The sequence below is a fragment of the Chelonoidis abingdonii genome, chromosome 17, assembly GCF_003597395.2.
Source record: "Chelonoidis abingdonii isolate Lonesome George chromosome 17, CheloAbing_2.0, whole genome shotgun sequence".
Classification (NCBI taxonomy): Eukaryota; Metazoa; Chordata; order Testudines; family Testudinidae; genus Chelonoidis; species Chelonoidis abingdonii.
Window position 1 is genome coordinate 19,975,994 of NC_133785.1, and position 22,050 is coordinate 19,998,043.

At 45.8% G+C, this 22,050-nt stretch overlaps 1 protein-coding gene across 1 annotated transcript in view; it reads left to right on the forward strand.

Annotated features, from left to right (window-relative positions):
• The first annotated feature begins 794 nt into the window (after positions 1-794).
• The window catches only part of CHST13 (carbohydrate sulfotransferase 13), a 74,235-nt gene continuing 52,979 nt past the window's right edge, over positions 795-22,050 (forward strand). Inside the window, exon 1 of the mRNA XM_032784333.2 lies at positions 795-969. Within this exon, the coding sequence (XP_032640224.1) occupies positions 876-969 (94 nt within the window). The 5' untranslated portion in view covers positions 795-875. The remainder of the gene's footprint in view (positions 970-22,050) is intronic.

Sequence of the window (22,050 nt, forward strand, 5' to 3'; positions counted from 1 at the left end):
TAAAACTGACCAGCCTTCAATAGTCTGATTGTTATCTGTGTTACAACGGCCCTTTTAGGCACAAACTGAGATTCGGGGCCCATTGCACTAGATGCTCTAGACAAGCACGGGGGCGTTTGGCCGGGCTGCTGGAGTTGTATAACGCAGTGAGACAAGCCCGGCAAGCGGGCGAGATTTCTGAGCTGAATGAAACGCTGAACCGCCTCCAAAAGTGGACAGCGAGCTGAGGTCTGTGCCAGGACCCCGCGCTGAGAACTGCGAACGGATCTTTCTGAACAAAACACACGTGGCGCCAAATTCACTCCCCGGCCGGGGCGATCATTGCACAGAGTCAGGCCAGTGACGGGCGTGGGCCGGGGGGTCCTTTCCCTTCCACGTGCCGCTTCCCCCGCAGAGCCTCCAGCTGGAGCGCGGCCAGTCCCAGCCCTGCAACTTCGGGACCCAGCCGCAAGCGCTGGCGGGTCTGTAACTCAGCCGGACTGGTCCATGCAGCGCGCGGGGGGGACGCGCTGCTAGCGGCCTCCCTAACCGAGCCGGACAAGCGCGCCTCCCGGGCTGGGAAACGCCGGACTGCGGGCAGGGCTTTTGCCCAAAGCGGCTGGTGGGAAGGGAGCGGGGCGGGGGCTCGTAAGGAGCGGGGCTTTCCTAGGTGTGTGCGCCCCCCCCCCCGGCCGGATTAGTAGAGCCCGGTGTGTGGAGAGAGGTTTCCCTTTGCCCCGGGGCAGCGGTGGCCGCTGCGCAGAGGCAGGCGGGGGTCGGGTTCCAGCGCACCCCGGGCTGGGCCATGCCCTGCTGCCGCCGCGGCAGCAAGAGCAGCTCGCTGGCCGCCCGCTGCCCCGAGGGGACCCCCGCAGCGGGCTTTGCCCGGCGCAAGGATGAGGAAAACCCGGGTGCAGCGCATGGTCCTGGCCACTTGTCTGGGCTCTTTCCTCCTGGTGATTTTCTACTTCCAAAGCAGCCTGAACCCAGGTGAGTGACACGGGCACAGACCCCAGCCTGCCCGCTCTCCCGGCACCGCCGCTCCTGCGGGTGTGCCCCCCTTGCCCCCGCCCGGGGGACGATCGGACCCGTGCCCTGCAAAGGTGTGTGCGCGGGGCTGGATTTGCCCAAGTTTCAGCTGCTCTGTTGCCAAGAGCCATCTGCATATTAAAGGGGGCAAAGTTCCCGGCTCCGAGACCGCTGGGGCCATAGGCAGCTTTGGGGGTTACAGCCGTAAACGGGCTGATCCGACTCTCGCTGAAATCAATGGGGAGACTCCCCCGACTTCAAGGAGAGTGGGACCCTAAATCCGGAGCAACTCCCTCGAGATCAGCGAAAGTACCCGCGGGCTCTGAAGTCGGAACCGAGCCCTTTGGTTCAGACGCTCAGCTAGGTGCAGTTAGGTTTATGCACTTCGTTGTGTACCGAGGGCCAGATGTATAGAGATGGTTTGTGCAGTTAGCAAATGCCAGCTTACCAGAAAGTCCTGCTTATGTTGAATCAATGAAAACTCCCTGGTGAATACACTTGGCGTTTATGTATTTTTCAGCTGAAATCATTTACCTTCACTTTGTATCTTGTTTGTAAGGGGAAGTAAAATGCAATGAGTGTTGTTATATATGAATTTCACGTATTCAAATGTCCATTTAAAAACAAACAAACTTTTTTTGGATCTGTCCCCGGATAGTTGCCTGTAGTAGAGTAGATTTGATGAAGTCAAGGAACGGACCAATCTAAAATCTGCACTCGTATTTGAATTAAAATGTGCTTAATGCTGTGATACAGACTAACAAAGGTGAAAGAATGGAACAGGTCTCAGACAGGTGTCATATGTCACCCCTAGACCCGTTGAAGTGCATCAAAAAATCCAGTTAAATTATTGTCCCACTATGGAAAGGAATATCTTTAATGTCTACTGTCAGTAATACCTGTGCTTGGGGAGAAGATTCTATACTAGCAGAACTAGAAAATAAACAGTGTTGTACTAAAATGGTGAGAAGTTTCACTGCCTGCTTTCTGCTCTTTTCATGAAAAAGGAATTGTTTCCTATTTCCAAAGAGAGATTTTTAGGTAATTCCCATAGTTTAACAATGGACGGATGTCTTTTGATTAACAGCGATTAATCAATGGTGCTTTTAAAGTTGTTTCCTCAAATTCAAAAATTGTTGGAAAGAAATTAGTAGATTTTTACCACTCTGGACTAAATGAGATGTAACTTCCATGTTATAGTAGTTATTCCATCACTTTAATAGTCTTTTATTGAAAATAAAAATACAGAACTTGTTAGCCAAATAATGTCTGATTTGAAAATGTATTAGACTTGTGTGTGTTATGCTTACTTTTAGAAGTTTGCTGAATGAGCTGTGCAGTCCTAGAAAACTGGGTTCAGTTTTCTATTATTAGCTTTAAAATATATGTTAATATCTGTGGTATGTTTTTCATATTTGGAACATTTCAGTAGAAAAATGCTGCAATGGATCTGTTAAGTATCTATGCATCCAACAGAGGGCCAAATTTTATATTTATTTCACTGGAATTGCACTGGTGTAATTGAGAGGAGAATCTGGTTTGTTACATGATTTTACTGTAGTTTTAAAATAGGAGGATGCCTTCATGGGCCCTGATCCTGAAGATACTTATGCATATGCTTAACTTTAATCCTATGAGTAGTCTCAGTATTGATCTGAATGGGATTGCTTACAGGGTTAAAGTTAAACATGAGCAAAAGCATTTGCTGGTTCGGGCAATCAAACTCAGTGACAGAATCACTTCAGCTGCATTGGAATGAGATAATTAAATTACATATCTGGAACCCAAGCTGGTGAGGTGCTGAGTGCCTCCTGCTGAGTTTACTGGAAATTAAGTACCCTCAATGCAAGGAACATGCCCTTAATTCAGAAAAAGTATCATTGGTGAGAGGCCTCCTAGATGAGCATATTTCATATAAAATGGGGTTTCTTTGCAGGTAAAGATTTAGGGGCAAATCCTCAGCTGGCATAAATGGTCATCGCTCCTGACTATTGCCTGAATCCCAGGGACACATGCGTCATCTGAAATCATGAGAGTTAAAGGTAGTTTCCAGTATTACAGCTTCCCCTCCATGTCCTTCCTCAGTTCTTGTGGTTTTGCAGCTCCCTTTCCCTGTGTAGAGTGAGTGCTGTCAAATGGAGAAAGCAAACAAGCTGAAAAATACCGTTTTCTCTTAGTTGAGATAAAATTGAGATTATCACCTAGATTTTAGGTGTTGTTTGTAGCAATAGTAGGTAAAGAATTTCAGACAGAAGTGTGATGAGTGGGTTTTTTTTTTTAATGTCTCTTTAAGTTGTTTTTAGTATTACAAAAAAGCATTGCAGAGCAAGTAGTCCCACAAGTTCTCTTGGAGCAATCAACTGCTTTGCCCATTGTTGCGAAGCTAGGTTCTTTAGGTTTCATATGAAATAAAATCTGAAGTTTGAGCCAGAATCAAGTCTTAAAATTGTGAGAGGCTGAGGGAGACAAACGATCATCTTATTAGATATAGAAAAGCCCTTAAAGGGCTTGATCTGCACGGAAGAGAAATAACTAAATCAGTAAAATTCCCAGGTTTAAATATGCCTCTGTGTGGAGCAGCTTTCACTGAAATAGCAAGTCATATTGAAATAGGGCCCTCTTATTTCAAAGTCAGAGTGTGACGCACACACTTACACTAAAATATATAGAACCTCCGAGTTACCAACACCTCGGGAATAGAGGTTGTTCGTAACTCTGAAATGTTCCTAACTCTGAACAAAACATTATGGTTCTTTCAAAAGTTTTACAACTGAACACTAAATTACCACAGCTTTGAAACTTTACTATGCAGAAGAAAAATGCTGCTTTCCCTTTTATTTTTTTCATAGCTTACATTTAACACAGTACTGTACTGTATTTGCTTTTTTTGTCTGTCTTGCTGCATTACCATTGATTTGGTTATTTCATTTCCAGTTTCCATGTAGACAAGGCCTTTGACCACAATCCATCCCCCTTGCTAGCGCAGGATACAGGGATCAGACTTGTTTCTGTTGAAGTCAAAGGCAAAATTCCCGTTATCTTCAGTGGAAGCAGAAGCAGGCTTGTATGGCCGAATCCTTCTTGCAGTTATATCAGTGTAAAGCCAGCATAACTCACTAACTTCAGCGGAACCACTCCAGATTTATGTGTCTGACTGAGGGCAGGATCTGGACCTTAGTCTTTTGTCATGGGGAGAGGATGCATCCGATATTAAACTTGGTAACACATTTGTCATTAGCCAGAATTACAAAACTGCAGACCAAACTCTTTGTAAAACATCTTTAAATAAACGTTTAGTGCGGGAATCTATCTCATTCTCTGAGCTAGATTCTGATCTTAGTTATGTTGGTGTCTGTCCAGTGAGGTCTTGGATTGACCCTGGTATAACCAACATCAGAATCTGATCCTCTATTTTTCTCTTCCAGCTTTTGCTGAGCTTGTGCCTCATTGGCTGTGTCCCCATGAGCTTTGTCCACTCAACATTTCCCTTCAGAGCTAACCCTACTGCAGCTTTCCCGGTGATAGCAACAGTGGGAGTGCTAGTGTGGAGTAGGCTCCAGCAGGTGCTTGGGTTTTTACCGTTGTGCTATTAACTCCACTCAGAGCAAGTCTAAAGGACACAGTGCTGAATGGCTGGTGGCTGCAGGCACCCTGTGTACACTGAACATCCAGCCATTGCTACCACCGGTGGGAAATTTGGGGAAATGGGAGGAGGGGAATACTAGGCTATACCAGGCCATTTAATGCAGTACAGAGAGCTCGGGTTGCTTGAACAGAGGAAGAAACGAGGAGTGCACGGTGCATTGTGGTGGCCTCTGTCTCTATGAGGACTGAAACTTCAGTAAAACCAGGGGAGGAGTGAGGCCAGCTGATCAAATAGTCCTGCAAGGGAATTTATGGGTTTGTAATTTGCATTGTGTTGACATTTTCCACACTGAGGAATGTTTTAGGTTTTGTGTGACATCTGCAGTCTCCAAAGTGGTTAAACAAATGGCCACTCCATCCCACATAAATTTGAATATTTCCTATGTAAAAGAGACAAGTCTCTGAAGAAAGCTTTGTAAGGGACATATGACTCTGCGGGGCCTGATTCTCCTCTAACTGTTGTAAATCAGGAATAGCTCCATTGAAGCCAATGCGGTTACACTGATATAAGTGAGTGGAGAAACCAGCAGGCCCCTTGTGCATAAGGCATTTCAATTTTTGCCTTTGGTATCTGTCGAGTGGTGAAGGCCACTGGGCTATGGAGTCATAGTGAAATGCATATGTAGCTGCTACTAACCCCCTCTGGCTGCAAAACAGTCAGGATTTTCCTCTGTGCATTTGACTCTTGCACGCTTGTTTACTAGACTCCAGTCGTGGTTCAGGGTGCTTGGTGCCTTGCAGGATTGGGGTTTGCTTCAGCTAATGTATTTAAAGTGCTATATTCATACAGTTATAGCATTTAATGCCAGAAGGGAGTGTTAGCATCTATTCCGAGCTCCTGTATATCACAGGCCACTAAACTTCATCCACTTTCCCTCATATTGAGACCAATACCTTTGTCTGATGAAACCAGAAAGGCATCCAACCTTGATCTGAAGACATCCAGAGGTAGAGAATCAACACTTCCTGTGGGAGTTTCTTCCCGTGGTTAATCTCCCTTGCTGTTGCAAAATTGAGACCTTATTTCTAATTTGAATTTGCCATTAGTTCTTATGTCTTTCTGTTCTAGATCAGCCCTTTAGTACCCAAAGCTGCAGAGGATCCTGCATTTTCTAGCGTTCTTTTCAGTCCAGCTGTTGGTGTGAGTTGTTGAACCCCCAAAGATGCCTTTGAGGGCCAACACCAGGGCCTTTTACCACCCTTGATCCATGCGCACAGGTCCTGCTGACCTTACTAGGACTTTTGCTGCCCATGCACGCCAGCATATAGCTCACGACTTGTTTTGGCACCCAGCAAGCTCAGGGAAAGCTATTTCTTTCCACTAGAATAGCAACTAAGTTCTATGTCTGGTGTCCTAGGTACTGCATCTCCTATAAAGCCTTGAATTGCATTCAAAATTACATCTCCTAATGACTTGAATGTTAATGAAAGGAATGGCAGAAGGGGCTGTGATGTCGTACACACTCTGACACTGTATAGGCCATAAACATTTACAGCTGGTTGTGAAATAATGCCTAAGAAAAGAAAGGGAAAATGCAACTTACAGGGTAGCTGACATTCCTTTAAAGCTTCTGTTCTGAAACGTGCACATGAAAAAGGGCCCTGTCTTGCTCCCTGCATTCACCTGGCCTCAGCTGTTGACATTGCAGCCATTAAAACGGTGTGGGGTTTTTTGCTACTTTTTACTCATGTTAGACCTGCAGAAGCAGTCCCGGTGTGGTAAGTTGATCACGATCCCCACTCCAGCTCAGTGTCAGGGAGATGCAACCACTTTTCCCTTCCTATATTACCAACTGTAAGGGGCATCCTAGCTTGATGGGAAGCAGATTTTGTGGGAAAAGAGGCTGGAGAGGAATTCCATTCTGGAAAATATTGAAATCCTATGGATTCAATGATTCCTCAAGATTCAATCAATCCTATGGACTCAATGATTCCTCAAGACACAGGAGCTATAAGATGAGCCTATTTCCTGCTCATACCTGTTTGTGTTTTTCATCACAGAAGAGCTCAGTTTTTGTTTTCTGCTTTCAAGGCATGGGAGGTGTGTGACTTTAGAACTAATTACCAGTGCTGTTCACACCAGCTGTGACTCCTTGTGAGTGTAGTGTTTACACTGTGTGAGATATCAGCCCAAGCCACCAAATTTGGATCTCGATGCGGAGGATCTCAAAATTCAGGAGAGTTTGGATCCAGGGGAGACTTGGTTCAAGCCCACCCCTACCTTGTACATAGTTAATAAACCTACAATCTCCTTTGAGCAAAGTGGCTCTAAAGGACAGTATGCTGTCTAGGTCACTCAAGCCCAGATTTTCAACGGTGACTAGTGATGTTTGGGGCAGCTATTTTTGGGTCCTCAACTTGAGGTGCCTTAAAAGGGGCTAATTTTTAAAGAGTACTGAGCAGCTGCCCTCTGAAAACCAGGCCATTTTAAGGTGTCTCAAGTTAGGCACCCAAAATTGGTAGTAACTTTTGAAAATCTTGACCAGAGTGAGCTGTCATAGTCAACTCTGGATTTGTCCCCAGTGGGAAAATGCCTAGCAGTTTAGCTGTACCAGTGGGAATTTCCCCCCTAAAATTCCTTACTGCAGGCCTGGCCACTAAGACTGTGGGAGTGGGGGACAATGTTTTAATTATATTATTAAAAATTTCTCAATGAAAAATTAATACTGTGCTCTTCTCCAGTGCTTTTCAGGTGAGGTGCTCAAAGTGCTTCATGATGATTATTTACATAATATTTTACATCATCCCTGTGACATAAGTAAATATTATTACACCAGTCTTGCAGCTGGGGGGAAATTGAGGCACAGAGCTGTTAAGTGACTTGTCCAAGACCACACAGAGTTGGGCCTAAAATCTGCAACTACACCTGGGATTAGGTTTAGATGGGGCTATTTGTACTTAAAGTTAAGCATGTGTGTAAGGCCACGTCTACACTACGGGATAATATCGAATTAGCTAAAATCGGTTTTATAAAACTGATATTATAAATTCGATTTCATGCGGCCACACTAGGCACAGCAATTCGGCGTTGTGCGTCCATGGTCCGAGGCTAACGTCGATTTCTGAAGCGTTGCATTGTGGGTAGCTCTTCCATAGCTATCCCATAGTTCCCGCAGTCTCCCCACCCCTTGGAATTCTGGTTGAATCATTATTGTCGCGGGTGGTTCTGGGTAAATGTCATCAGTCATTCCTTCCTCCGGGAAAACATCAGCCGACAATCCTTTCGCGCCGTTTTTCCCTGGATTGCCCTGGCAGACGCCATAGCATGGCAACCATGGAGCCTGTTTCAGCCTTTTTTTTTTCCGGCACCGTATGTGTACTGGATGCGCGGACAGAGAAGGCGATATTCCAGCGCTACACAGCAGCATTCACTTGCTTTTGCAATGATAGCAGAGATGGTTACCGGTCGTTCTGTACCGTCTACTGCCGGAGAAAACTGGCAGTGAGATGACGGTTATCTCTCCCCCTCTGTACTGTCTGCTGCTATCATGAGTGCCCCTGGCTGAATCGGCCGGGGCGCAACGCAAAAGCAAAATTGGGATTGACTTACTTGGGACTGAGTCAATCCTTCCTTATGGTTTTCTAAAAATAGAGTCAGTCCTGCCTAGAATAAGGGGCAAGGGTATTAGAGGACCAGTGTATCACAGAGCACAGCTGCTCCGTGTCAGTATTCACAGGGGGTGCCCCTGCAACAATCCCACCTGTTGCTTCCCTCCTCCCCCAACCTTCCTGGGATACCGTGGCAGTGTTCCTGCCCATTTGTGTCATGAAGTAATAAAGAATGCAGGAATAAGAAACACTGAGTGTTTAGTGACATAAAATGAGGGGGAGGGCAGCCTCCCGGCATGATGATTTAGTCCCAGGCAGGACATTAAGCGGTGTGGGGGAGAGGAGCCCAGCATGCTGCTGCTATGACAGTCCAGGCAGTACAGAATCTTTTCTTTAAACAGGAAAGGGAGGGGGCTGAAAGCCCCCAGTTGCTATGATGAAGCTGGGTTATTAGCCGTTCTGTACCCTATCTACTGGGAGTAACCAGCAATGTTGGCCTCGATGTCAACATGTTAGAGTATTCATGAGGACGGTTACTAGTCCTATTGCACCGTCTTACCACCGAGGAGGGGGAGGGAGAGGAGCGGATACTGCTCTTCACTGCTGCAGCATTCGCGTCTACCAGCAGCATTCAGTAACACATAGGGTGACACTGAAAGAAGTCAAGAAATGATTTCTTTCCCTTTTCTTTCACGTGGGGTGGGGGACTGAGGAGCTTTCCCTGAACCATACCAGGACACTGTGTTTGAACCTACAGACATTGGGAGCTCAGCCAAGAATGCAAATACTTTTAGAGACTGCTGTGGACTGTGGGATAGCTGGAGAAGTCCTCAGGTACGCACACCTCCATCCATGAGCGTCCATTTGAGTCTCTGCTTTCCGTTACGCTTGTCACGCAAGACCCGCTGTGTAATCCTGGAGATTTTTTTCAGAACGCTTTGGCATTTCGTGTTCTGTAACGGAGCTCTGATACAACAGATTTTGTCTCCCCATACAGTGGATCAGATCTAGTATCTCCGTACGGTCCATGCTGGAGCTCTTTTTGGATTTGAGACTGCATCGCCATCCCGTGCTGATCAGAGCTCCACGCTGGGACAAACAGGAAATGTAATTTCAAAAAGTTTGCGGGGCTTTTTCTGTTTTACCTGCACTGCCGCGCTGCATCCGAGTCAGATTGCTGTCCAGAGACGGCAGTTGGTGCACTGTGGGATACCGCCAGTTAGGCCAATAACTGTCGATTTCCGTCCCACACTAACCATTAATTCGCTGTGATGATATCGAATTTAGACTTCGATATGTTAATATCGAATTTAGCGCTACTCCTCTCGTCGGGGTGGAGTACAGAAATCGATTTAAAGAGCCCTTTATATCGATATAAAGAGCGTTGTAGTGTGGATGGGTACAGCATTAAATCAATTTAACGCTCTTTAAATCGATTTAAACGAGTAGTGTAGACCAGTCCTAAGTATTTGCAGGAGTGGGGCCTTTGCAGAGCTAAGAATAGGATTTATGGGTCCCATTCCCAACCCCCACCCCTTCCCAGTCTGCTCAAACCACTAGACTAGGGTTGCCAATGTTGTATTTCAAAAATAAAGGACTGTTGACCCCACCTCACCCCGTCTCCCGATATTATTATTATTATTTATTTATTTTATTAATAATGAGCAGAACTCACCTACATTCGCCAGGGGTATTTCTTAGGGCTTTTTGCAGAACTCAGATCTTATTGTACAGAGATGAAGAAATGAGATGTCCCTGCTAATTTTTTTTTTAAAAAAAGTTTATTTTTCATTCCAAGATTTAGGGTGAAATCCTGATGCTGTTGAAATAATGGTAAAACTCCCATTGCCTTCAATAAGATCTGAGTTTCTGTCCTAGTTTTTAATTATAATAATTCAGGGAAATGAATACCTCATAATGACCCAGTACTACTCAAACCATTGTGCTGTAACTACCCCAAATGTCCACTTGGGGTTGCATCTTTGTCTTCTGTTTTAAAAAAATGCAGTGCTGAACTTTTCTTGTCTTTGCTATCCACTAGCAAATGAATGCAAGTAAAATCCCAAGCAGCATCAAAAGACGCATGCTGTGCCTTCTCTTCCCTGGTTGGCTACTCACCTGGGTACCTGAACCTGGTCCTGCAAACTCTCTGTGCTTGGAAGTCCCATTGGAGCTAACTGGGATTCTGTGCACAGAGGGCTTGCTTGATCAGAGCTTGTTAGCAGCTGACGGACCCAATTCTAAATCTGCCAGATAACAGTGCTCCTGATTTCCCTCTGGTTTGTGCAACATGACAGGCACCAGTGTGAAAATATAAGGGACCCTCCAGGGCTTTTATCCATTTGCTTTTGTTACAGATGAGCTGCGTGAGTTTTTTCAGCTCACTTTCTGGTTTTCAGCTGTACAAAATCCGAGAGGCACTAACTGATCTGTAAGAGGCAGTATACTAGTGAACTATTAAAACAGTAGTTCAGTATGTCAGCAGAGGCATTAGACAGCACTGTCTGGAATGCCAGTTCCCACACACTGCTTGCGTTTGCTTTTGTTGAAAGGAAAGTGTGTAATGTAGAATCTGTGACCTACTCTTGTGGACTCACTGGCTGGCTCTGCGCTCGAACATGGATCCATATTGAAGTCCATATGTTCTCGAGGGCCAGTCCTTTCATGTGGAATCTTTCTAGTCCCTCCTGGCTTTGTGCAGTTTCCTGTCAGTCTCTGATAATTGCAAGAGATTTGAGAGAGGGCAAGAGTGAGACTTCGCTTGTCTAGAAGTTTATTCTGAATCTGCAGAAAAGAGACCGAAGATGGTGATCCTGAGGACTTTGCCATATTGGTCCAGGCCTTTTTCATCCCAGGGTTTGGTTCATTCAGTGCACCCTGTGTGGGGCTACATCCCATGAATGATGTCTGCTGGCTAGTTCACTCTTTTTACTCAGGTTGGGCCCCTGGGTCTCTCTGAAACAGCCTCATCCCTCACGTATTACTGGATCTCTGGAGATCCAGCAAGCTAGCAGTCTTCATGTCTAATGGTGAGGGGGGCTGGAGGCAGGACATTCCCAGCGTGGGGCCTGTGACTGTTTCACTTCTGGTTTTGATTGGCCAGAGCCCAAATTTACTGACCTGCAAGTCAGACAGTACCTTCTCCCAGCTGTTTTCTGATGAGGGCAAGGGTTAGAGTAAGGGAGAATGAGGACAACACAAATTTCTATCCTGTGGCTAAAAGCAGAGGGAACTTTGCTCTCCCTCCTCCTTGAAAAGCACTGTTCTAATCTACCTTAACCCCTGGGTGGAGCTGAGGAGGTGGTTGGGGAGAGAGCTCTCTATTCGGGGCAGCAAAGTAGGAGAGTCCTATTTTGGATGATGTGGTCATGTGTGTGATAATGCAGCTCTAATAGCTGGGACATGTGCCCAGATCACAAGGATTGAAGTAGTCTTTGGGCTAAATGGTAAGAGTTGTAGTGAGGAGAGCCATGCCTGGCCATCAGTATACCACCTGGGCATCAGTCATCATTTGGCCACTCTATGGATCCAGTATGGAAAATTTGTCACTGTGTGTCTTTAATTTGATGATGTTCCCCAAGGCTATGCTGATGAGCGAGGTACATTAAACAAACAGAAGGGCAGAACCCTCCCTGGCATACCACTTCCAGCCTTCACTTCTAACACAACTGAAACTTTGCCGGAGGCCAGACTAAGTGATCATAAATGGTCTCTGATGACCTTTACATCTGTGGAGTTTCACATAGTTGGGGAGTCTTGAGAAAACGGCTGTCCTACCAGCCACACAGCAGGAAGCTCAACCAGAGAAAAGGAACCTTCTTGGTGGACAGATCTGGGCACTGATTCTGTAATTCCTGCTTATGTCTTGGTAGCAGGATGGGGTCAGTCCCACCCATGAAGTCAGTGGGAGTTTGTAGCATGCAAGGTAGACGATGGGCCCTAATAGCAGAGCTGCTTGGAAAATGGAGTTCTGTTAGTGGAAACTTTTTTTTTTTCAACATCAGCATTTTTTTGAATTTTTTTTTTAAATTCAAAAGAAAGGGGGGAAAAATCATTTTTGTGACATAAGAAAGAAAACCCCCCAAACTGAAGAGGTTTTTTTTTATTTTTGGTTTTTCGATGAAAAGTCAACATTTTCTGCAGCAGGCAGAGACTCTCTAGTGAAAAGTTTCATTTAGTAAAACAACCAATTTTCTGTCAAAAACCAGGTGTGATGGAAAATTTTCAAGCCACCCTCCCTGCAGAGAAGGCTGAGCTTCATGCCCTCCTCCCCCCGCATCACTTTCATTTGACAAAGACCAGACTCTGAAATACACCCCAAGCAGGGGCAGCACTGAACACAGCTTTTGAAAGAGCTTCTGAATAATCCAGTGAGGACAACAGGCTGGGCCAGTTCTGGACAGGTGCATGCTTCTGCCTGAACACAGTCCTGCCAGCCAGTCTGAAGCTGGCAACTGAATACTCTCCTGATGAACAAATAATCTGAGTCTCATTTGTAAAACCAAATTACTAAAACCACTTTTCCATCAGCTGCTGCTTGCAGAATTCCCCTGAAGGAATTCCCAGAACCTGTTATGGGAGCTGGAATTTATCATGTGATTGAATTGTCTTACTTGGCTGCTATTTGTCATGAATATTTTAAGCATTACAACTCTTGTTTTAACTCCACTGCAAGCACAACGCTCCCCAGAACTTGTTATCAAACTGTTTATAATGGTGGCTTTTATTTGCTTGACTCTGTTTATTAGACACATCTGGACAGATGCCCATACTCCTCTCACTCAAATGCACTTACAGACCATCAGCCAATCCGATGGTAGGTCTCACTGAACATCTGCAGTTAGAGATCAGCCCAAATCACAAGGTCAGCTGTGAACCGCCACCAAATATGTGTCCTCGTGGAGCATGGTCAGAGCTGTGCTGTTTAGATGTGCTGCAGCAGTGTAGGACCGGGCTTGCACCAACATACTTGCCCAAATGCAGGGTAAGTCACTGGTGCAGTGTCTACATTTGGGATTTGCACCAGCGTATCTATATCAATGCAGTTACATCAGTGCAAATTTCTATTCTATATAAGTTCTTATACCGTGCCCGTCACTGTAGTATCTGAGGTTCTATCTACACTGCAATAACAGACCCACGACAGAGAGTCTGGGGCAACTGTCGCAGGCTCACACGGGGCTTGTGTTGTAGGGCAAAAAATAGCAGTGTAGCTGTTTCAGGCTTGGGCTGGAGCCTGGGCTGTAACTTCGTGAGGGGGGAGGTTCTTGGAGCCCAGGTTCCAGCCCAAGCAGTTACTTAGGCTTTCAGCTCGAGCAGTTACCCAGGTTTTCAGCCTTGCTGCTGTGGGTTTTTTATTGCAGCGTAGGCATATTCCGAGTGCCTTCCGGTACTGCATTGAGCAACAGGGCTACACATCTTCACTTGTTGTTTGTTTCTTAGTCTAGACAAGCCCAGAGCTGAAATTCAGATCTGCATCGGCAGCCTGATTTGCCCATGCTATGCACCCTGTGTAAGCGTATTCAGCGGTGGAAAGTGGGTGAGAAATTCTTATAGATCAGAATGGCAGGGTTAGCCTCTCATTTTGCCCAGGTGTAGATGACTACATACCAAGCAAGGCAGGAAAAACTGGATCCTTGAACTTTGTCTGGGGTCCAGCTCTTCCATTCCTAGCAGCAAAAGATGCCACATGTTGTGAACTACAGTAGCTGTCTTTAGTTGTCCCCTGACAGCCATCAGTTTGTGCATTTTAAACACACACCAAGGCAGGAATGACATTTTTCTTGTTGTTGGAATTTTTAAAAAATTTAAATAAAATATTAGACCAGATTTTCAGATAATATAGGCAAACAGTTATTGGTGTGATTTGTGCGTGCAATTGCTATCGTTTGCACATAGAAAGGGCTGATACACAAAATTGGCTTGGTTTGTGTGCACAATAATAGTCATGGCACACCAATGGGAGAGATTTTGTGTGTACCCAACCCTGGATGCATGGGTGAATTGAGATTTGCAGCCCCAGCCTGCACACATGTATCAACAGTCGTGTGTGCAAGTTGGGGGTGCGCACACTTGTAGATGTGAAAAATTCTCTTTAAAATGCAGTTTAGTGCCAGATTCATTTTATTACTTCTGCTGCTCCTTCCTATGTTTGCAAAGTGATATGCACCCTCTGTGATGTGGTCTCTCTACTAAGTATCTTACAGTCTACTCTGGGTACAATACACACATTTAATCCAGAAGGCATGAGAATTGGCACAGTCAGGGCTGTAGGAGATTACCTGTGCTCTGTGTTGCCAACCTTTGCACTGCCAATGTGCTCTTGTGCATGGAAAGGGAGAGTCTAAACTTCTTATTTGATATATCACAGCTTAATAATACCTTTATGTGGTGCCTGGAGGGTCCCTTAACCAGTGTCTCTCATTTGCAGTTGACCCTGGAGAGGTGAACCTTGGTTTCAGTTTGCTGTACTATGGCACAGAACCAGAAACTAATCAGTAGTAATGATTTAACTTATTTTGGACAGGGCCTTTTGATGGAGAAAGCGCCATGCCAATGTTAATTGTTACTACGACCCTGCAGATAGGGAAGTATTATCTCCGCAAGGCATGGAGGGATTTGCCCAATTTATTTCCCACTGACTTCCTTAGGAGTTGAGGACATTCAACACTTTGCAGAATCAAGGCCAAGTCCACTTGCATTGAAATCATTGCCATTGACTTCAGTGGGTACAGGAGAGGGTTTGGAGTCAGCTGGAAATAAAACCCAAGGTTCTTGACTCCCAAACCTCTGATCTAGCCTCTAGCACATTCTCCCACCCTGGAAAGGGAGGCTGACTGTGGGCATCATAATCCGTTATCTTTAGCGAGTATATTGCAATGAAACTGAGGTCCAGATACCTGTCTGGATAAGAGGTTTTGGTTTGATCCCATGTGTAGTTAGGATAACTTCATACTGATGTATTTTCCTCTCCATTCTGCAATGTTCCCCCCACGCCCCTCCTCCCCCCACACTAACCATAATTCGATATGTTAANGAAAGTGGGAGCCCCCCCCCGTTTTCCAAGTTCCGGTGTATAAGTGCAGCTAGCTCTGACAGTAGATATCCCCGTTGCCTCTTGGGAGAGAGCATCTTGGGAAAGTTGCAGGGCTTTAAACTGTTTACTTCTCTCACCTCCATTCTTTATATTGGCTGGTTTGTCCGTGCCCTGTCTGCTCTGCTTGTGGAACACTCTGTGTAGAACTTTCACTAGGCTGGAGATGATCCCACGGCGAGCCTATTGAGGAATCTTGTTGTTTCTTCACCTCCTTCTAAATACCTGCTTTCACCGAAGTCCTGGGGGGTACGCCACATAGGTGCCTGAAGTGGACCACATTTGCTTGACATTTGCTTCTTGCTTGCCCAGTTTTCTCTGTGCCACTTGAAAGAGCAAATACTCATCAAATCTATTTCTAATGGGGAGAATAGCCTACGTTGTGCTCTAGGGGAAAAAGGCCAGTGGTGGAAATCCAAGACATCTAGCATTGTCTCCTTTATGGCCTGCCTGGACTCTCTGTCTTCTGTCTAATATCACTTTCCTGGTAGTGATCCTATAGCCTTCAACAAAATCCCCTCCATACAGCCAAAACTTCAGTTTCGGCCTAAAGCCTGAGGTTAAGCAGGTATGCGAGAGAGCTGAGAGCCTGTCTGCTGGGAGCTAATGAAAGTCCTGGGTGGCCATTGGTCAGCTGAGCTCATCTTCCCTGTGATTTATTTGAAATCTATCAGCCTGTGGAATAATATTGATACATTGCTCTAAAATAATTATTAACAACCTAGAGAACAAAGCTAATGCAACTTTTATATGATTTTGGGAAGGCAGCTGAATGCAATGAGGAGGTTGTCTAGCATGTCTGAGAAGAGTCAGGGCCCCATCTAAATATGTTTGATGAAAAAAAGAAAAACCAAAACCCTGAATCAAAACTTCAGTTCATTGGTGTCATAAATGACATGTGCTGACTCTCCCGTTCCTTGGAGACCACCATTAAGAGTTGGTATGAATATGATCATAACCTAATGAGTGAAGCGGCCCCTTTTGCAAGTATTGAGGTATTTACAGACTTTACATAAAGCAGCTCAACTCGTATAATCTACCCCTGGAATGCAGCCACTTCTGGGCTAGGGAGCAGCAGCCATTAGAACAGTTCCTTCTTCCCTACAGAGCAGTTGAGGAGAGGGAAGTGCTAAAGAATACTGCATGCCAGCAGTGGGAGTTCTGACTGACAGTATGTGATTACCCAAAGTGGCGTTTAGTCAAGATGCTGAGGTTGACACCTCTACCCCAGAATGACCACAAATGAGAGGGGCCTCTGTTTTGCACTCCTCTGCAGACTGGAGTTCCTGAAGCACAGCACCATCTAGCAGTGTGCTGAAGCACTGTAGCTCTATTGAATAACCAACAACTTGCCTTTTCCTTGGAGGCCTCCAGTCTACGTACTTCAGCAGCCCAGCTCTCCTAGGCTAGTGCAAACTGACAGAACCACGGTCTCTGGTACAAGGTATGTCTTTGTACTTGCTGACCAGTAGGTTGACCAGAGTGAACCCTCAACTTTCTGTCACCATTTCTTTCTTAGCATCGCAAATATTATAGTTTTTCACTCTACCAGTGCTCTTGCCACAGGTTCTGTTGGCCGTGGCTTTTACACTAGTGCTTTGGTGTAGGGTTTGGGGGCGATTAAGGCTTTTCTGTGCTCACCCTGCCTTGGCAATCATTTTCAACTCAGGCATTTTGAAGGCTTGCTGGCCAGCTGACTCTTGGAATAAGGCTAAGATCTGCCGAATTCCGAACTTGGTTCTATGTGCTGAAGAGCTGCCTTGCTTTCCCTCCGTTGAATAGAATGCCGGCCCTGCTCACGATATGCAGCTCTGTTGCCCTCTAGTTACTGGGATTTCACTGAGGATAAAAAACCCTTAACGGTTACTATAGGGAACAGAGGTTTGTCTTAGCTCAAAGGATGAAGGCCTGTGTATGTGGACCCAAAAGAACTGATGTCGGAGACTAGTTGGTATCGCCTGTTTGTGGCCCACAGGCTTGTTACAGGAGGCCCTAGAATATGTACACGAAACCTTTTGGGATTTTTGTTTATGTAGGAAAACCACTGGCAGCCTAAGCCATAAAAGCAGTTCCTGTAGTATTGCACTGACTGCCCGTCATTGGCCTAGAAGCCACTTATATTTCCTATAGCAGGGATCAGCAACCTTTGGCACGTGGCCTGCCAGGGTAAGCACCCTGGTGGGCCAGGCCAGTTTGTTTACCTGCCACATATGCAGGTTCGGTCGATCACGGCTCCCACTGGCCACGGTTCGCTGCTCCAGGCCTTTGGGGGCTGCGGGAAGTGGCGCGGGCTGAGGGCCAAAGGTTGCCGATCCCTGTCCTATAGCTCTCCAGTGCTTTGGCATTTGATATGGTTATATGGTTAATTTGTCTTCAACAAGAAAGGTTCTTTTCTGATGGCTTTTACCACTGCATTTATTGCTGATCTGGGATATGCTACTGCCGCCACCTTATCCGTGCAAAGAAGCACAACCACAACGCCCACATCTTGACGTAGCTACATTGGTTCCCTGGCTCAGATCATATCTAAGATGAAAAAAGTGCCTTCTTCCTGCTTATTTTTAAAACAGTTCTAGTTCCCAGCTGTCTACTCCCTTGTGTGTCTCTCTCTCTGCTCCCCTATTGCTCCTACCCCTCCCCTAATACCAGCCTTTTCACACAGTGTCGCCCCTCAGTGCAAGAACCTTGCTGTCCTTCTGCTCTGATGACCTGGAATAGCCCCTCTCTTTCTTACTAGCTGATCCATCTCTGTATCTCTTTGACTCATCGACTTGACAGATCCCCACTGAAGATGTAGTGCTCCGCCTTGTAATCACTCCCCCTGTGCTGCTATTTTTAGTTTCATTGCACCTGTTTAATTTAGCTCCCCACAAGGCCTTTTAGCATGTCCTGATGATGCTTTTCTGTACCTAGCAAAGCTGTGCTGTAGCACACAGTGAGCTTGGAAATCGCTCACTATGTTATCTGTTTTGTGCTTTGTGTAGCTGCTTCCTCAAGCTACCTTTGAAACCACTGAAAACCACGCTGCCAACGACAAGTTCCGGTCTTGTGCTTGCGTGGATAAACTATCATATGCTGAGAGATACTGGAGACTGCATCCATCACAGACCTCTTTGAGATTCAGAGGGGTAGCCGTGTTAGTCTCTAGCCACAAAAACAACGAGGAGACCGGTGCCACCTTAAAGACTAACATTTATTTTGGCATAAGCTTTTGTGAGTAAAAAACCCACTTCTTCTTCAGATGCATGGAGTGAAAATTACAGATGCAGGCATAAATGTACTGACACATGAAGAGAAGAGTTACCTGATTGAATTGGCCTTGTCAACATTGGTTCTCCACTTGTAAGGTAACTTCCTTCTCTTCGTGTGTCAGTATATTTATGCCTGTATCTGAAATTTTCACTCCAGGCATCTGAAGAAGTGATTTTTATTTTATTTTTTATTTACCCACGAAAGCTTATGCCCAAATAAATCTGTAAATAAAGAAGTCTTCATCAAAGATGATACTAGACTCCATCTCCGTCATCAATTTTTTTTACTCCCAACTGGGACATCCCCAGGGTGCTGAATTTTGACAAGCTGCTCTGGTTAAAAAGGGGCAACATTAGTTACTCTGTGTTCTGACTGTGCTTGGAAATGCAAATTGTGTTCAACGTTTTGGGGCTGATATGACAGATTAAAATGATTAGTACGCTCATACTGATGGGACCTGATATTCACAGACTTCTTACAATCTGTGTATTAGCCAGGATCTTAGTCCTGTATCCATCCCAATCATACACACATTCCACACTAAGGTGCTTTCACACATCCCTTGTTCTTTTATGCTGGAATTCTTTTCCCTGGATAGACCAGGATAAATAGTTTGGTAGAATTAAAAATCTAAAGATCCTCCTCCTCCTCTTCTGAAGGTCAGAATCTCCATTGTCCTGTCCCTTATGTTGTCATCTGCTCCAGGGCAAAGTGAGTGCAAAGCACGTGTGAAATGTTACTGGTTTGATTTGGTAGCATTTTACAGGTCCTTTGCAGTTATTTCTATGGTCATTTACACTAGTGCAAAGTGACAGAAATGCAGGCGCTGGCTGTTGTGGTTTGTTCTTCACTTTGTGAATGGTGCCACTTGACTAATTTGCTTGCTTCTTCTGGATGCTTCCTGGGCTCTTTCCTAATTCTGCTCTTGCAGAGGGACTTGGGCTCGTCGGGTCTGAAAGGGATTGCTGCGTTCCCTTGTCTCCGTGCCTGTCCCTTGCAGGCAGCTCCAAGTGAATTTGTCTCTCTCTCAGTGCTCGGCAAACTGCCTGGATTTGCAGCCCCACCACAAGTATGAAACATGATCCCGCTCTGGTCTCTGACCAGATGATACTTAGCTTTCCTGTTTGATGAATTATTGACCCTACAGGAAGCCGGGTGACACTGACATTAGGATCAAGATATTTATGTGGAACTGTTCATGGTGGGTGTTTCTTTGTCTAGGCCCTGTATCAAGGTGGACTTTCTGCAAGGCAGGGTTTCAGGAAATTAGCTTGAACTAATTAGTGCTCAGCAGATTTTCAATAACACCCCTTTTCCCCCATGCTCATTGTCCTTTCCTCTAAATCAGCAGTTGAAGTGCATGAAATTGTGAACACCTCTCTATGGGTAGCAGTGACACCTGCATAGTATGCCCCGATGCAGATGAGAAAACAGAGGCACAAAAAGATTAAGGACCCAGTCTTGCACATACCTGCTCCCAAGCATAGTACTTGCTAGGTGGAGTCCTATAGAAGCTAATGGGTCTATTTATGGTAGTAAGCAACTATGCATGGTAGTAGCATCTCTGAAGACTAGGGTCTGATGTATTTTGCCTACGATCACTCCTGGCTTTGGGAGGTACTGAACATACTTATCTCCCTTGGACTTCAGGGAGGTTGAAGGGTGTGACAATTTGGGGGATCTGACTGTACTATTTAGAGACTATGGTTGATGTTATGAAAATTGTTACCTCATGGAATGCATCTAGGTGGATGTAGACTCCACCATTTGCTGTCAAGACGGTAAGTAGTTTCTCCCCTAGCAAATGCAATGGAGAGTTGCCAATTCTGGTCCAGAGCACAGTTGTTAAACAATTGGTATGCTAAGGAGGTTGGCTAGAGCTGGAAGAAGCTCCATCCTCCTGCTTCTCTGCTGGATGCTGATGAAGTAAAGAGTAGAAAAACAGCAGCAGCAGAACAAAGGAACCCGTTTCTGGCAGGGGGACATTTAAACAGAGAGTCTCATGGAGACAGGACAGGAAGCTTGGGGCAGGAGAAGGGAAGAAATGAGCATGCTTTCACAGCAGGGGGCCTTATTTAAATACAGGCCAGTTAAGGTCAGAGAAAACTAGCAGAGCTGGAAAGACTCCATGATTTGGGAGAGAAGTCATGAGCTGTAGAGGAAGGATCTTAGATGCCCCAGAGGGCTCTGCCCAATCCCAAAGAACTCTCCAGAATGGTGAGGAACCTGAGACAGGGAAATGTGTATAGGTGTGTTCGTTGTTTTGTATAGATCGGTGTATTTCTCAGGCTACTGAAGAAGAAAGGTGTTTAGAAGCCTGTGCAAAGTCTGTCAGTGAGTCTGTTGGCTTTCACTATCACATACCCCCGAAGAGGTGAACTGTAAACCAGAAGGCGCACCCCTTCAGTCGGATTCTGGGGAACGTGGAAGCACTGCTGGGAGGCTTGTGAGGAGACAGCTTTAGTTTCAGGGCCTAGGCAAATGGACTCTGGAGTTCCCTCTGCCATGAAGGGTGTCAGACAAGAGGCCCACGCCTGGAGTGAGTGCCTAGAGCTGTGGTCCTCAACCATTTTGTGGCCAGTAGCACATTCATGGTTTCAGAAGAGTGTGGTGAGCTTTTTCAAGGCTTTTTTATTATTTGTACATTAAATAATATGAAAAACATCATATTTAATATTATATAATATATGAATACATAAGATAAAAGGGTAATTTTACAAATAAAAGGTATGTATTAAATTATTCAGCAATTACTCTTTCACCTTACCGTGTGAATTTGCTCTTTCTATCTACCTGTAAGAAAAATTGAGTTTTTACAAAATATCATAAACAGTTTTCATCTTATTTATTTTAACAAAGTAAAACACTGTTGAACTGCTCGTCCAAATATATTTATTATTCTTACTTTAACATAGAATGAAGCCTGCAACCCTGGTGTTCTCTGTCTCCAGCAGGCATGGGGCTGCGGTTTCTCTCCGGCTTCGAAGCTGGAGAGAAGCCGCAGCTCCGCGCCTGCTGGGTACAGAGAATGCTGGTGCCTGCAGCTGCGGGTGCTAGTGTTCTCTATCCCCAGCAGGCACGGGGCTGTGGCTTCTCCGGGGCTGCAGGCACTAGTGTTCTCTGTCCCCGGCAGGTGCAGGGCCCACCTAGTGCCCAGCAAGGGAGAGAAGCCGGGGCCCCGCGCCTGCCGGGGACAGAGAACACTGGCAGCCTGCAGCTCCGGAGTTCTCTGTCCCCGGCAGGTGCAGGGCTGCGGCTTCTCTCCCCTGCTGGGCACTAGATGGGCACATATAAATGCCCCAGCGGGTGCCATGGCACCCGCGGGCACTGCGTTGGGGACCACTGGCCTAGAGACTCAAAGCCAGGAACAAGGCTTAAATTCTGCCTCGCCCCAGCAGGCGGAGGGCACGTGGGATTCAGTATTTGGATCTCCTCATAGCACTCTGGTAAATAGAGTTGAGAATGGGGAGCTTGACTAGATCTGTGACACAACACTTGGAAGT